This window comes from Trifolium pratense, linkage group LG5 (genome assembly GCF_020283565.1).
Source record: "Trifolium pratense cultivar HEN17-A07 linkage group LG5, ARS_RC_1.1, whole genome shotgun sequence".
Classification (NCBI taxonomy): Eukaryota; Viridiplantae; Streptophyta; class Magnoliopsida; order Fabales; family Fabaceae; genus Trifolium; species Trifolium pratense.
In genome coordinates, this window is record NC_060063.1 from 57,051,956 (window position 1) to 57,068,587 (window position 16,632).

A 16,632-nucleotide genomic window follows, 5' to 3' on the forward strand; every position below is an offset into this window, starting at 1 on the left:
TCACAACATTCATATAAATTTTAAATTCAAGGTTCAGGACTTAGTATAGTTTGACTGACTTTTTTTTTCTGAGGTGAAGATATTTGAGGGATGCTTATGATTTATGTTCATGAGATAAAATAGTTATTTCTGTCATTTATAATAATGATTCATTACATTATTCAAGAACAGAAGAAAGAGCAATGGAAGATTGGCTATGATGATTGGTTTTGTAGCTGCAATGAGGGTGGAAATAGTAAAAGGCCAGTGTTTGTTTGACCAAATATCTAGTGGAGGAATCCTTTTTATAACATACTTTTTCCTTCTCACTGAATCACAACATTCATATAAATTTCAAATTCAAGGTTCAGGAAGTAGGTATCGTTTGGACTGACTTTCTTTTCTTAGGTGAAGATATTTGAGGGATGCTTATGATTTATGTTCAGGAGATAAAATAGTTATTTCTGTCATTGAAATGATTCACTAGTTATGAACCCGTGCTTCGCACGGGTTAAAATTACCTTATAACTTTGCAAAATTTATAAACGACATATAGAAATGTGAGAATATTATATGCAATTTTTAAATTTTTGAAAACAATAACTATAAATACGCAAATGAGAAAAATATATAAACACGCAAATGGAAAATTAAAATAAAGATGAACTCATAAATTGAAATTGCATTAATACAAAACATTAATTCAAGTTGTTCATAGACAGAAGCATTAAAAATATTACAAACTGAATTTGTAACAACAAAAGACACACATCCTTCATATAGTAGATTTAGGGAATGTTGACAGCTTGATATAGTAGATTAAAGCACAAATCCGTGACTCCGGAAACAACATCATATTAGTTATTTGTGTCATTGTTAACAAATTTGACACGCAGAACAGTTCCAGCCTGATTCAATTCAAACTCCATTTTGTCATCAACTTTTGGTTTCTTATGCTTAACAAAGTCATTCCATCCGGTGGTAATGTATTTCTCAGTGTTGTTGTCATCTCTAGTAGCGGGAGAAATCTTGCACTTAACCAAAATTTGACAGTGTGCACATTGCACAACAATGAATTCTTTATGTTGAAGGGAGTGTCGAACTCCATCTCTTGGAACATACTTAGAATGTATATAAAGTAAAATAATGTTAGAAGAAATAACAGATTTTGTTTAGAATACGATTTTTTTTTTCAATAGACATGATATAGAGCATGGAATGTTTGATATAAAAAAGTAAAAATTTCATTGACAAATAATTGAATTATAAAGATTAGAAATAAAAAAAATTTGCATACCAAAGGTTGGTTTTTTTTTCGCCATGCATTTGCTTTTGTGACTTTCTTTTCCCACTTGTAAGCACCATGAAAATTGAAATCCAGCAAATGTGGATTAATTATCGCAGAGTTAAAGGTTGATTGTGTTATTGCTTGAGCATTGGACTTTTCTGCAGCAGCACCAGCATTTGGTATGGTCTTCAAGATATCATCTTTTTCATTTTTGATAACTGTTACTTTAAATCTATTATCAGCTTCTTCATATTCCAAAATTATTTCAGTTGGTTCTTTAACGTTCAAATTCTGTGATACGATTATTCCCGAGGACAGATATGAGTCAAACTTGTAGAGATTCAAATGAACCAAAGTTTTTTCTCCATCTGGATGTACCAGCCATGCATGTTCATGTGTTTTCAGCTTTTTATACCATATTTTCTTGAAAGTAGCAGGTATTTCAATCTGAGGCTATTAAAAGATTAATAAAATTTCAGTATTTCATCAAATAAAATTGATAACATTATATTTCAAACTGGATGTTACACTTAGATAAAGATAAGAACCTTATCTGGATAAAGCACCGTATGAAACATCTTCTCTTCTCTTGCATGCATATTTGTCCTTTGTTTTATAAATTGAAAGGGAAAAAAATCGTTACAGGAATATATGAAGTAAAAACAATAATGTAAATTTGGGAAACAGTTTCACATCAGATTTAGTCATTGAATTCGTAAATTTGATAGATAAGATATTAATATAAATACTGTAACAACAAAAAAGTTATAAAATGTAGTAATGTTATAAAGAAACTGAGATGTTTGTAATTTCTTATACAGATATAATAAAGTTAGATTTCAAATGTATAAGTTGTGAAAGATCTAATATACTATAGAGTTATAAAAATCAATTAACATGGATGAGGAACTTAAAAGTATAAGAAATATGGAACCTTTTTGAGCTTGAAGCCATGGAAGAAGGGGATGAACACTGCTCAACAAAGGATGTTGTGAGGAAGATTAATAAACATTGACAAATGTAATAAGCATTTAAATAGTGACTGTGAAAAATAAGATGAAATAATGGAAGATATGTATCACCTGATCAAGTTGTTATCCTTTGTCAATGTAGAGATATGTAAGATGAATTTTGGATAATATGTGAGAGAGAGATAGAATAGTTTGAGTAGTAGTAGATATTTAATATGATAGTTTGAGTATGAGTAGAATAGAGAAGTGTTTTGGAATAGATAAGTGTGTTGAAAAGGTAAAAAAATTTGATATGACAAATGACAAAGTAAAAAAAGAATGTAATCATGTAAAAATATATTGGGAAGGAAAATAAGAAGATATGAATCCTGCATAAGAAAGATAGAATTGTTAGATAAATTGAACTTTGGGCCTCATTCTTAATACTAATGTCGTTCTTTTTTTTTTCACGTCTCTCGAGTCTTTCTTGCGCCTCCTGATTTTATAATTATACGCCCTTGCAATGTAGTATGCGAGTGTGTAAATAGCAAAAATCGGGAAAAAATGATGACGACAACACAATTTATAAAAATTTAAAATGGCTCATGCAGGTCTCGAACCAACTGAGCTAATGGGCCACATGTAATAAAATTCTATGCAATTAATTTTGTTTTATATAAGGTGGTTAGTTAATTAACACCTAAATTGCTTTATATAAGAGCCACCATTGTACTATTTTCACTATCTTTTATCAAATATGAATCTTTATGATTTTTACTATCTCGAAGACTTTCTAAAGTTTTCTCCATTTTCTCCGAACCATGGAAATCTTAACAACAAACATTGTTACTGCTTGCATAATTCAGTGCAACCTGTTGCTAAGTCTACTACATCAAATACCGAAGCTCGGAAGGTTGATGAAGGGGTCATACTTCCTAAAGGTTTAGATCCAAAAAGATGAACTTAAAAAAAAAAAAAAGTGAGATACTTTTAAAAAAATAAGTGTGAATAAAAAGATAATTATATACAAACAAAAAGATAAGTTTAAAACCGACTCAAAAAATATAATTTAAAAAATATGTTAATATTGTGTAGAGCGGACGGGATTCAAAGTGAGATATCTTTTCACCAGCTTCATCTTAAATCCAATGATCAGAGGCGTCGTTTCCACATGTACGACATGTGCGACGGCATAAGGTCTCATAAAAATAGGGGCCTCTAAAAAAAATTATAAAATTAATTTTTATTCTACATTTTATTTTGATCAAATTTAATTAATTTAATTTAGAATTAATTTTCATAGAACTGACCGAGTATTAACTCTAGTTTATCATGTTGCCAAATATTTAGGAAAGGTGCACCTAAGTAATAGCAAATTTTGTTAAGCATCCTTTTGTTTTGTTGAACGTGCACTATGTATTGACAACTTTTCCTCAACTTGTGAACTACTATATATTATTATTATTATTATTATTAATAATGTGAATTTATGGTCGGAGGAGGGTGTAATGGCCGTGAAGAGGGATTACTAAACTGTATAGAACTTTGAAAACAACATTGGATCCTGAGGTGAAGATATTTGAGGGATGCTTATGATTTATGTTCACCAGATAAAATAGTTATTTCTGTCATTGATAATAATGATTCATTACATTATTCAAGAACAGAATAAAGAGCAATGAAAGATTGGCTATGATGATTGGTTTTGTAGCTGCAGTGAGGGTGAAAATAGTAAAAGGCCAGTGTTTGTTTGACCAATGGAGGAATCATTTTTTTAACATACTTTTTCCTTCTCACTGAATCACAACATTCATATAAATTTTAAATTCAAGGTTCAGGACTTAGTATAGTTTGACTGACTTTTTTTTCTGAGGTGAAGATATTTGAGGGATGCTTATGATTTATGTTCATGAGATAAAATAGTTATTTCTGTCATTTATAATAATGATTCATTACATTATTCAAGAACAGAAGAAAGAGCAATGGAAGATTGGCTATGATGATTGGTTTTGTAGCTGCAATGAGGGTGGAAATAGTAAAAGGTCAGTGTTTGTTTGACCAAATATCTAGTGGAGGAATCCTTTTTATAACATACTTTTTCCTTCTCAATGAATCACAACATTCATATAAATTTCAAATTCAAGGTTCAGGAAGTAGGTATCGTTTGGACTGACTTTCTTTTCTTAGGTGAAGATATTTGAGGGATGCTTATGATTTATGTTCAGGAGATAAAATAGTTATTTCTGTCATTGAAATGATTCACTAGTTATGAACCCGTGCTTCGCACGGGTTAAAATTACCTTATAACTTTGCAAAATTTATAAACGACATATAGAAATGTGAGAATATTATATGCAATTTTTAAATTTTTGAAAACAATAACTATAAATACGCAAATGAGAAAAATATATAAACACGCAAATGGAAAATTAAAATAAAGATGAACGCATAAATTGAAATTGCATTAATACAAAACATTAATTCAAGTTGTTCATAGACAGAAGCATTAAAAATATTACAAACTGAATTTGTAACAACAAAAGACACACATCCTTCATATAGTAGATTTAGGGAATGTTGACAGCTTGATATAGTAGATTAAAGCACAAATCCGTGACTCCGGAAACAACATCATATTAGTTATTTGTGTCATTGTTAACAAATTTGACACGCAGAACAGTTCCAGCCTGATTCAATTCAAACTCCATTTTGTCATCAACTTTTGGTTTCTTATGCTTAACAAAGTCATTCCATCCGGTGGTAATGTATTTCTCAGTGTTGTTGTCATCTCTAGTAGCGGGAGAAATCTTGCACTTAACCAAAATTTGACAGTGTGCACATTGCACAACAATGAATTCTTTATGTTGAAGGGAGTGTCGAACTCCATCTCTTGGAACATACTTAGAATGTATATAAAGTAAAATAATGTTAGAAGAAATAACAGATTTTGTTTAGAATACGAATTTTTTTTTCAATAGACATGATATAGAGCATGGAATGTTTGATATAAAAAAGTAAAAATTTCATTGACAAATAATTGAATTATAAAGATTAGAAATAAAAAAAATTTGCATACCAAAGGTTGGTTTTTTTTTCGGCATGCATTTGCTTTTGTGACTTTCTTTTCCCACTTGTAAGCACCATGAAAATTGAAATCCAGCAAATGTGGATTAATTATCGCAGAGTTAAAGGTTGATTGTGTTATTGCTTGAGCATTGGACTTTTCTGCAGCAGCACCAGCATTTGGTATGGTCTTCAAGATATCATCTTTTTCATTTTTGATAACTGTTACTTTAAATCTATTATCAGCTTCTTCATATTCCAAAACTATTTCAGTTGGTTCTTTAACGTTCAAATTCTGTGATACGATTATTCCCGAGGACAGATATGAGTCAAACTTGTAGAGATTCAAATGAACCAAAGTTTTTTCTCCATCTGGATGTACCAGCCATGCATGTTCATGTGTTTTCAGCTTTTTATACCATATTTTCTTGAAAGTAGCAGGTATTTCAATCTGAGGCTATTAAAAGATTAATAAAATTTCAGTATTTCATCAAATAAAATTGATAACATTATATTTCAAACTGGATGTTACACTTAGATAAAGATAAGAACCTTATCTGGATAAAGCACCGTATGAAACATCTTCTCTTCTCTTGCATGCATATTTGTCCTTTGTTTTATAAATTGAAAGGGAAAAAAATCGTTACAGGAATATATGAAGTAAAAACAATAATGTAAATTTGGGAAATAGTTTCACATCAGATTTAGTCATTGAATTCGTAAATTTGATAGATAAGATATTAATATAAATACTGTAACAACAAAAAAGTTATAAAATGTAGTAATGTTATAAAGAAACTGAGATGTTTGTAATTTCTTATACAGATATAATAAAGTTAGATTTCAAATGTATAAGTTGTGAAAGATCTAATATACTATAGAGTTATAAAAATCAATTAACATGGATGAGGAACTTAAAAGTATAAGAAATATGGAACCTTTTTGAGCTTGAAGCCATGGAAGAAGGGGATGAACACTGCTCTACAAAGGATGTTGTGAGGAAGATTAATAAACATTGACAAATGTAATAAGCATTTAAATAGTGACTGTGAAAAATAAGATGAAATAATGGAAGATGTGTATCACCTGATCAAGTTGTTATCCTTTGTCAATGTAGAGATATGTAAGATGAATTTTGGATAATATGTGAGAGAGAGATAGAATGGTTTGAGTAGTAGTAGATATTTAATATGATAGTTTGAGTATGAGTAGAATAGAGAAGTGTTTTGGAATAGATAAGTGTGTTGAAAAGGTAAAAAAATTTGATATGACAAATGACAAAGTAAAAAAAGAATGTAATCATGTAAAAATATATTGGGAAGGAAAATAAGAAGATATGAATCCTGCATAAGAAAGATAGAATTGTTAGATAAATTGAACTTTGGGCCTCATTCTTAATACTAATGTCGTTCTTTTTTTTTTCACGTCTCTCGAGTCTTTCTTGCGCCTCCTGATTTTATAATTATATGCCCTTGCAATGTAGTATGCGAGTGTGTAAATAGCAAAAATCGGGAAAAAATGATGACGACAACACAATTTATAAAAATTTAAAATGGCTCATGCAGGTCTCGAACGGGCCACATGTAATAAAATTCTATGCAATTAATTTTGTTTTATATAAGGTGGTTAGTTAATTAACACCTAAATTGCTTTATATAAGAGCCACCATTGTACTATTTTCACTATCTTTTATCAAATATGAATCTTTATGATTTTTACTATCTCGAAGACTTTCTAAAGTTTTCTCCATTTTTTCCGAACCATGGAAATCTTAACAACAAACATTGTTACTGCTTGCATAATTCAGTGCAACCTGTTGCTAAGTCTACTACATCAAATACCGAAGCTCGGAAGGTTGATGAAGGGGTCATACTTCCTAAAGGTTTAGATCCAAAAAGATGAACTTAAAAAAAAAAAAAGTGAGATACTTTTAAAAAAATAAGTGTGAATAAAAAGATAATTATATACAAACAAAAAGATAAGTTTAAAACCGACTCAAAAAATATAATTTAAAAAATATGTTAATATTGTGTAGAGCGGACGGGATTCAAAGTGAGATATCTTTTCACCAGCTTCATCTTAAATCCAATGATCAGAGGCGTCGTTTCCACATGTACGACATGTGCGACGGCATAAGGTCTCATAAAAATAGGGGCCTCTAAAAAAAATTATAAAATTAATTTTTATTCTACATTTTATTTTGATCAAATTTAATTAATTTAATTTAGAATTAATTTTCATAGAACTGACCGAGTATTAACTCTAGTTTATCATGTTGCCAAATATTTAGGAAAGGTGCACCTAAGTAATAGCAAATTTTGTTAAGCATCCTTTTGTTTTGTTGAACGTGCACTATGTATTGACAACTTTTCCTCAACTTGTGAACTACTATATATTATTATTATTATTATTATTATTAATGTGAATTTATGGTCGGAGGAGGGTGTAATGGCCGTGAAGAGGGATTACTAAACTGTATAGAACTTTGAAAACAACATTGGATCCTGAGGTGAAGATATTTGAGGGATGCTTATGATTTATGTTCACCAGATAAAATAGTTATTTCTGTCATTGATAATAATGATTCATTACATTATTCAAGAACAGAATAAAGAGCAATGAAAGATTGGCTATGATGATTGGTTTTGTAGCTGCAGTGAGGGTGAAAATAGTAAAAGGCCAGTGTTTGTTTGACCAATGGAGGAATCATTTTTTTAACATACTTTTTCCTTCTCACTGAATCACAACATTCATATAAATTTTAAATTCAAGGTTCAGGACTTAGTATAGTTTGACTGACTTTTTTTTCTGAGGTGAAGATATTTGAGGGATGCTTATGATTTATGTTCATGAGATAAAATAGTTATTTCTGTCATTTATAATAATGATTCATTACATTATTCAAGAACAGAAGAAAGAGAAATGGAAGATTGGCTATGATGATTGGTTTTGTAGCTGCAATGAGGGTGGAAATAGTAAAAAGCCAGTGTTTGTTTGACCAAATATCTAGTGGAGGAATCCTTTTTATAACATACTTTTTCCTTCTCACTGAATCACAACATTCATATAAATTTCAAATTCAAGGTTCAGGAAGTAGGTATCGTTTGGACTGACTTTCTTTTCTTAGGTGAAGATATTTGAGGGATGCTTATGATTTATGTTCAGGAGATAAAATAGTTATTTCTGTCATTGAAATGATTCACTAGTTATGAACCCGTGCTTCGCACGGGTTAAAATTACCTTATAACTTTGCAAAATTTATAAACGACATATAGAAATGTGAGAATATTATATGCAATTTTTAAATTTTTGAAAACAATAACTATAAATACGCAAATGAGAAAAATATATAAACACGCAAATGGAAAATTAAAATAAAGATGAACTCATAAATTGAAATTGCATTAATACAAAACATTAATTCAAGTTGTTCATAGACAGAAGCATTAAAAATATTACAAACTGAATTTGTAACAACAAAAGACACACATCCTTCATATAGTAGATTTAGGGAATGTTGACAGCTTGATATAGTAGATTAAAGCACAAATCCGTGACTCCGGAAACAACATCATATTAGTTATTTGTGTCATTGTTAACAAATTTGACACGCAGAACAGTTCCAGCCTGATTCAATTCAAACTCCATTTTGTCATCAACTTTTGGTTTCTTATGCTTAACAAAGTCATTCCATCCGGTGGTAATGTATTTCTCAGTGTTGTTGTCATCTCTAGTAGCGGGAGAAATCTTGCACTTAACCAAAATTTGACAGTGTGCACATTGCACAACAATGAATTCTTTATGTTGAAGGGAGTGTCGAACTCCATCTCTTGGAACATACTTAGAATGTATATAAAGTAAAATAATGTTAGAAGAAATAACAGATTTTGTTTAGAATACGATTTTTTTTTTCAATAGACATGATATAGAGCATGGAATGTTTGATATAAAAAAGTAAAAATTTCATTGACAAATAATTGAATTATAAAGATTAGAAATAAAAAAAATTTGCATACCAAAGGTTGGTTTTTTTTTCGCCATGCATTTGCTTTTGTGACTTTCTTTTCCCACTTGTAAGCACCATGAAAATTGAAATCCAGCAAATGTGGATTAATTATCGCAGAGTTAAAGGTTGATTGTGTTATTGCTTGAGCATTGGACTTTTCTGCAGCAGCACCAGCATTTGGTATGGTCTTCAAGATATCATCTTTTTCATTTTTGATAACTGTTACTTTAAATCTATTATCAGCTTCTTCATATTCCAAAATTATTTCAGTTGGTTCTTTAACGTTCAAATTCTGTGATACGATTATTCCCGAGGACAGATATGAGTCAAACTTGTAGAGATTCAAATGAACCAAAGTTTTTTCTCCATCTGGATGTACCAGCCATGCATGTTCATGTGTTTTCAGCTTTTTATACCATATTTTCTTGAAAGTAGCAGGTATTTCAATCTGAGGCTATTAAAAGATTAATAAAATTTCAGTATTTCATCAAATAAAATTGATAACATTATATTTCAAACTGGATGTTACACTTAGATAAAGATAAGAACCTTATCTGGATAAAGCACCGTATGAAACATCTTCTCTTCTCTTGCATGCATATTTGTCCTTTGTTTTATAAATTGAAAGGGAAAAAAATCGTTACAGGAATATATGAAGTAAAAACAATAATGTAAATTTGGGAAACAGTTTCACATCAGATTTAGTCATTGAATTCGTAAATTTGATAGATAAGATATTAATATAAATACTGTAACAACAAAAAAGTTATAAAATGTAGTAATGTTATAAAGAAACTGAGATGTTTGTAATTTCTTATACAGATATAATAAAGTTAGATTTCAAATGTATAAGTTGTGAAAGATCTAATATACTATAGAGTTATAAAAATCAATTAACATGGATGAGGAACTTAAAAGTATAAGAAATATGGAACCTTTTTGAGCTTGAAGCCATGGAAGAAGGGGATGAACACTGCTCTACAAAGGATGTTGTGAGGAAGATTAATAAACATTGACAAATGTAATAAGCATTTAAATAGTGACTGTGAAAAATAAGATGAAATAATGGAAGATATGTATCACCTGATCAAGTTGTTATCCTTTGTCAATGTAGAGATATGTAAGATGAATTTTGGATAATATGTGAGAGAGAGATAGAATGGTTTGAGTAGTAGTAGATATTTAATATGATAGTTTGAGTATGAGTAGAATAGAGAAGTGTTTTGGAATAGATAAGTGTGTTGAAAAGGTAAAAAAATTTGATATGACAAATGACAAAGTAAAAAAAGAATGTAATCATGTAAAAATATATTGGGAAGGAAAATAAGAAGATATGAATCCTGCATAAGAAAGATAGAATTGTTAGATAAATTGAACTTTGGGCCTCATTCTTAATACTAATGTCGTTCTTTTTTTTTTTCACGTCTCTCGAGTCTTTCTTGCGCCTCCTGATTTTATAATTATATGCCCTTGCAATGTAGTATGCGAGTGTGTAAATAGCAAAAATCGGGAAAAAATGATGACGACAACACAATTTATAAAAATTTAAAATGGCTCATGCAGGTCTCGAACGGGCCACATGTAATAAAATTCTATGCAATTAATTTTGTTTTATATAAGGTGGTTAGTTAATTAACACCTAAATTGCTTTATATAAGAGCCACCATTGTACTATTTTCACTATCTTTTATCAAATATGAATCTTTATGATTTTTACTATCTCGAAGACTTTCTAAAGTTTTCTCCATTTTTTCCGAACCATGGAAATCTTAACAACTGGACTGGGCAATGGGCTTAAGTGAATATCCGGTGAGCCCAATTAAAGTAAAAAGGACGATAAGCCCAAAATCAAGTAAACCCTAAAAAACCCAATAGGCGATTAGAGCTAGGGCGCGACCTGCATCTCTAGGGCAACGCCAAAAAGGGTGGACTCTGTGTTACTGAAAAAATCTTCTCCTTCCTTGTATCAACCGCTACCTTGAGAAGAAAGAAATAAACTTCTCGCAACTGCCATAGCTTGGAGACCAAGGTTCTCATCCCTATTTTCACGCCATACCACCGAAGAAGATGCTAAGGGCCGGATTTTTAGGAACCCTTGCTTGGAGAAGAAGACTAGAAGCTCTATAAATAGTTCCATATTCTCATTTTGTAAGAAGATCGAATTCGGACTTATTAAACTCCCAGGGTTGTTGGGATTGAACTGAGTGTAATCACACCATTTGATCAATAATACAAACCCCTTTGTTTTTTACCAGAACATTTTGGCGCCCACCGTGGGGCTGCGGTAAAATCATTTGATCCCAGCCTATCACAGCAACTAGACGAAAAATCAAACATCTTCACATGGCTGGAGAACACGAAAACCACGACAACTCTAACGTTAACACCCTGCAAGCCGCCGTCGTAGAGATTCGGCGCTTACAAACTCAAATTGCAGCCATCGAAGCCGAAAGAACTAATGAAAAGGAAAGAGCGAAATTGATTTTGGAGGAGGAGGAGGGAGAAGGCGTCATGGACGTACAACCCTTAGCACAACACTTGTGGGATGCCCAAGTAGTGGAAACAATCAAGGTTCCTCACCTTCCTACCTTCGACGGAAAGACGGATCCAAGGGAGCACTTGATGGCAATTGGAACACAAACTGCCATAATCAACGCTCCGGAGCATCTGAAATGTAAATTACTGGCCGGCACTTTCAAGGATGTCGCCCTGCGTTGGTACATGAACCTTCCAAGAAACTCAATCGAGAGTTATGCTGACTTTCATAAAAAATTCATTCACCAGTTCGCTGGATCGAAACACGTGAAAGTCACATCAACCAGTCTTTTCTCCATCCGTCAAAACCATGGCGAGTCATTACGTAACTTCCTCGCCAGATTTAGCGAAGCCACCATCAAAGTCTCAAATCCAAATCAGGAGATGTTCGTGGCAGCCTTCCACAATGGGCTAAGAGCGGGACATTTCAACGAGTCCTTAGCCCAAAAGCCAGCCTCGTCAATGCAAGAGGTGAACAAGAGGGCGGAGTGTTATATAAAGGGCGAAGAAAGTAACGCCGAGAAAAGGCAAAGGGATGTTAAGGAGAAGGAATACGTGGGCCGTGCCACTAGAGCGCCCGAACACCCACGACCAAAATCGGGAGGCCACCAAGGGGATCCATGGCAGAGGCATCATGGGAAGCCCTACCGACAACCGCCCAGAAGAGAATTCAGGAATCATCCCGCCAATGAAGACCTCACGCCATTAAACGCCTCAAAGGTTTACGTTTTAAATGAGATTCTGGCCACTGGTTTGGCAAACCTCCCCCCAAGGAGAACCAGTAACATTCCCATGGGGCTGGACGATAACGCCTGGTGCGCATATCACAGGTGTAGAGGTCACTCCACGGAGAAATGCTTCCGCTTAAGAGATTTAATCGAAGAACTAATCAAAAGCGGACACCTTCGCAAATTTATTGACGACGCCGCCCAAGGGCGGGTTGTCGTGCCAAAAGTCCCCCGGCAGGAGCCACGAGACCCTCCTGGGCCAAGCAGAGAGCCTCCCAAGGGGAGAATCTCCGTGAATACAATAGCGGGAGGATTCTCAGGTGGGGGCGAATCAAGCTCAGCAAGAAAAAGGTATGTACGCCGAGCCATCTCGGAGATATACCTCGTAAGTCAGCCTCAGCCATTAGACGTGCCAGACTTGGCATTCACGGCAAAGGATGGTTTGGAGGTAGCACCCCATGACGATGATCCTTTAGTGATACAAGTCCAAATTTTGAACTGTGATGTAAAAAGAGTACTGATAGATTCGGGAAGTTCAGCGGACATCATGTACTGGGAAGCTTTCAAGGCCATGCAATTAGCAGAAGAGCAATTGCAACCATACTCCGGAACCCTGGTTGGGTTCTCTGGCGAACAAGTGGACGTAATGGGTTACGCCTCTCTTCTTACCACGTTTGGAGAAGGCAGCAACGCCAAAACTATCAAGGTTCGATATCTGGTAGTTAAAACTCCTTTTACCTCCTATAATATTATTATAGGAAGGCCCGCCTTTAACGCATTAGGGGCGGCCATGTCCACTTTATACCTAGCAATAAAATACCCCCTCGAGAATGGGGGAGTAGGAACAGTACGGGGCGATCAGATTCTCGCCAAGAAGTGCTACGAGTCCAGCTTAAAAATACGACACCGAACTTCCGGCGCAAGCGGGAAATTCGAGAGAAGACAAGCCGCAATTCCAGGCGGCATAAACATGATAGAGAGCGCAGATATGGATCCAAGGGAGGAATTCCAAGATCGAAGGGTAAGCCCTATAGAAGACCTAGAGCAGGTTCAAATTGGCGATTACCCTCACCAGACAACTAGCTTGGGAACAGCGTTGCCCAGCGAGGAGAGGAGACGAATCATCAAAATCTTGAAGGATAACGCTGACCTATTCGCATGGAAACCTTCAGATATGCCAGGGATTGACGAAGGGGTGATAACACATAAACTCTCAATATCACCCAGCACAAAACCAGTTTCCCAAAGAAAAAGGAAGGTGGGAGAAGAAAGGCGAGTCGCTATAGCAGAGGAAGTAGAGAAACTAAAGGAAGCAGGATTCATCGAAGAAATAAAATATCCCTCATGGTTGGCAAATGTCGTCATGGTGAAAAAGGCCAACGGGAAGTGGAGAATGTGCGTGGACTTCACAGACTTAAACAAGGCGTGTCCCAAAGACCCATACCCCCTACCTAACATAGACAGGTTAATTGATGGCGCCTCGGGGTGTAAGATGTTGAGTTTTATGGACGCCTACTCCGGATACAATCAAATAAAGATGAACCCTTCCGACGCCCGCCATACAGCCTTTATGTCGAATACCTGCAACTATTTTTACAACGTCATGCCTTTTGGACTGAAGAATGCGGGAGCAACATACCAAAGGTTGATGGACAGGGTTTTTGCTGAGCAAATAGGGAAGAATTTAGAGGTATATATCGACGACATGGTAGTAAAAACTTCCGAGGGAAGTCGCCATGATGATGATCTGTTGGACATCATGGGATCAGTAAGAAAGTACAACATGAGACTAAACCCAGCAAAGTGTTCCTTTGGGGTACAAGCCGGAAAATTCTTAGGGTTTATGCTCACCAGCAGAGGAATAGAGGCTAACCCCGAAAAATGCCAAGCCATCATAGACATGAGGAGCCCCACATCCGTGAAAGAGGTACAGACCTTGACAGGCAGAATAGCCGCACTATCCAGATTCCTATCATGTGCGGGCGAAAAGGGTTTCCACTTCTTCGCATCTCTTAGGAAAAATGAGAGATTTTCCTGGACACCAGAATGCGAAGAAGCCTTCAAACAACTAAAAGAGTTCCTGGCATCACCGCCCATCTTGACACGCCCATTACCAGGTAACACCCTTTACCTATATCTCGCAGTCTCGGATAGAGCTTTGAGTTCAGCTCTAGTTCAAGAAATAGAGGGCGAAGAAAAACCTATATATTTTGTAAGTAGAACCTTAAGGGGAGCAGAAACTAGGTATCAAAGAATAGAGAGGTTATCTCTCGCGGTAGTTGTCACAGCCAGAAAGTTAAGGCAGTATTTTCAAAGCCACCAGGTAGTTGTTAAAACAGATTACCCTATCAAGAATGTCCTCCGAAAGCCAGACTTGGCAGGAAGGATGGTGGCGTGGTCCGTGGAATTATCGGAATTTGACATCACCTTCTCACCTAGAGGGGCCATTAAGTCACAAAGACTAGCTGATTTTGTATTGGAGATGTCTACTCCGCCAACAACAGAGAAAACGGCGTTTTGGACACTCTCAGTTGACGGGGCCTCCAATGTGCGAGGAAGTGGAGCCGGAATAGTACTGGAAGGACCGGATGGCGTGATGATAGAACAATCACTACGTTTCGCCTTCAAAGCTAGCAACAACCAAGCGGAATATGAGGCTTTGATAGCAGGAATGAAGTTGGCAAGCGATATGGAGGTAAAAGAACTAAAGGCCATGAGTGATTCCCAACTGGTAACCAACCAAGTGTCAGGGAAGTTTCAAACGAAGGAGCCGCAGTTAATCAAATACGTGGAGAAGGTGCAAAACCTAGCTAAGCATTTCGATTCCTTCGAATTAGTTTACGTTCCCCGCGAACAAAACATGAGAGCAGATCTATTGTCAAAGCTGGCGAGCACCAAAAAACCAGGAAGTCATAGAACCGTTATCCAAGAAACCATAAAAACTCCCAGCATCAACGGGGAAGAGGTAATGATGGTAATAGAAGAAGAAGACTGGAGATCGCCCATTATCCGGTACCTCCAAAAGGATGAGCTACCGAAAGAAAGGGAAAAGGCTTTTAAACTGAGAAAAATGGCGGCATGGTATTCAATGGTAGGAAATAAGCTATATAAAAGAGGATTCGCGTCCCCCCTCCTTTTATGCGTCAGTACTGAAGAAGCCAAGCGCATCATGAATGAAGTACACGAAGGATCATGTGGTAGTCATATCGGTTCAAGAGCATTAGCAGGAAAGATATTGAGAGCAGGATTTTATTGGCCAGATATACATGATGATACCGCCATGTATGTAAGAAACTGTGACAAATGCCAAAGACACGCCAACCTGCATCACGTTCCGGGGGAGCCACTGAAGTCAGTATTATCCCCTTGGCCCTTTTTTATGTGGGGTGTAGATATCGTTGGTCCATTTCCGGTTGGCTATAAACAAGCGCGATGGATCATCCTCGCCGTAGACTACTTTACAAAATGGATTGAAGCAGAGCCGGTATCCAGCATCTCGGCGGAACAGGTAAAAATCTTTTATTGGAAGAAAATCATCTGCAGATTTGGATTGCCCAAATACATCGTATCCGACAACGGTACACAGTTCGCCAGCGAAAAGGTCGTTGAATTCTGTCGAAGCAAAGGAATCAAAAACACCTTTATATCAGTGGAACATCCACAAGCTAACGGACAAGCAGAGTCAGCAAATAAGGTGATACTAAGAGCCTTAAAAAGAAGGCTAGATAGTAAAGGCGAAGCTTGGGTAGCCCACATTTCACCCATCCTCTGGTCGTATCACACCAATCCCCAATCCTCGACAGGAGAAGCGCCATTTACAATGGTCTATGGTTCGGACGCGATGATCCCGGTGGAAATAAATCCTCCTAGTTGGCGCAGAGAAACCACGACACAGGAAGAGAACAACAGAGCTCTGGAAGAGAACCTAGACATGATCGAGGAAAGAAGAGAAAGAGCGCATTTCAGGGAATTCGCCATAAAGCAAAGAGCCGCTAGGCGTTATAATACGAGAGTCAAACAAAGGAGTTTTCAAGAAGGCGACCTGGTGCTGAAAAGACCTATGGGAAAGGATAAAGGAGGAAA

At 35.4% G+C, this 16,632-nt stretch overlaps 2 protein-coding genes across 2 annotated transcripts; one reads left to right on the forward strand and one right to left on the reverse strand.

Annotated features, from left to right (window-relative positions):
• Positions 1 to 4,777: 4,777 nt before the first annotated feature.
• Positions 4,778 to 5,883, reverse strand: LOC123886964. Its single transcript, XM_045936225.1, has 3 exons — positions 5,833 to 5,883; positions 5,294 to 5,737; positions 4,778 to 5,117 (listed from the first exon to the last, which is right to left on the reverse strand). The coding sequence occupies exons 1-3, from the start codon at positions 5,881 to 5,883 to the stop codon at positions 4,854 to 4,856; spliced, it is 759 nt and encodes a 252-aa protein (XP_045792181.1). The 3' UTR covers positions 4,778 to 4,853.
• Positions 5,884 to 12,613: 6,730 nt separating this feature from the next.
• Positions 12,614 to 16,001, forward strand: LOC123886965. The gene is made up of 2 exons (XM_045936226.1): positions 12,614 to 13,570; positions 15,942 to 16,001. Exons 1-2 carry the CDS (start codon positions 12,614 to 12,616, stop codon positions 15,999 to 16,001), a joined length of 1,017 nt encoding a protein of 338 aa, XP_045792182.1.
• The last annotated feature ends 631 nt before the right edge of the window (positions 16,002 to 16,632 follow it).

What these genes read in the sequence shown, in the direction of transcription:
- LOC123886964 (XM_045936225.1), bottom strand. Translation starts at nt 5,883, where the DNA reads ATGCATGCAAGAGAAGAGAAGATGTTTCATACGGTGCTTTATCCAGAT. An exon ending in CGGTGCTTTATCCAGATAAG is followed by an intron (nt 5,738 to 5,832) that starts GTTCTTATCTTT and finishes ATCTTTTAATAG; the next exon opens with CCTCAGATTGAAATACCTGC. An exon ending in GAAAAAAAAACCAACCTTTG is followed by an intron (nt 5,118 to 5,293) that starts GTATGCAAATTT and finishes ATACATTCTAAG; the next exon opens with TATGTTCCAAGAGATGGAGT.
- LOC123886965 (XM_045936226.1), top strand. Translation starts at nt 12,614, where the DNA reads ATGGGGCTGGACGATAACGCCTGGTGCGCATATCACAGGTGTAGAGGT. An exon ending in AGGAATTCCAAGATCGAAGG is followed by an intron (nt 13,571 to 15,941) that starts GTAAGCCCTATA and finishes TGTGGGGTGTAG; the next exon opens with ATATCGTTGGTCCATTTCCG.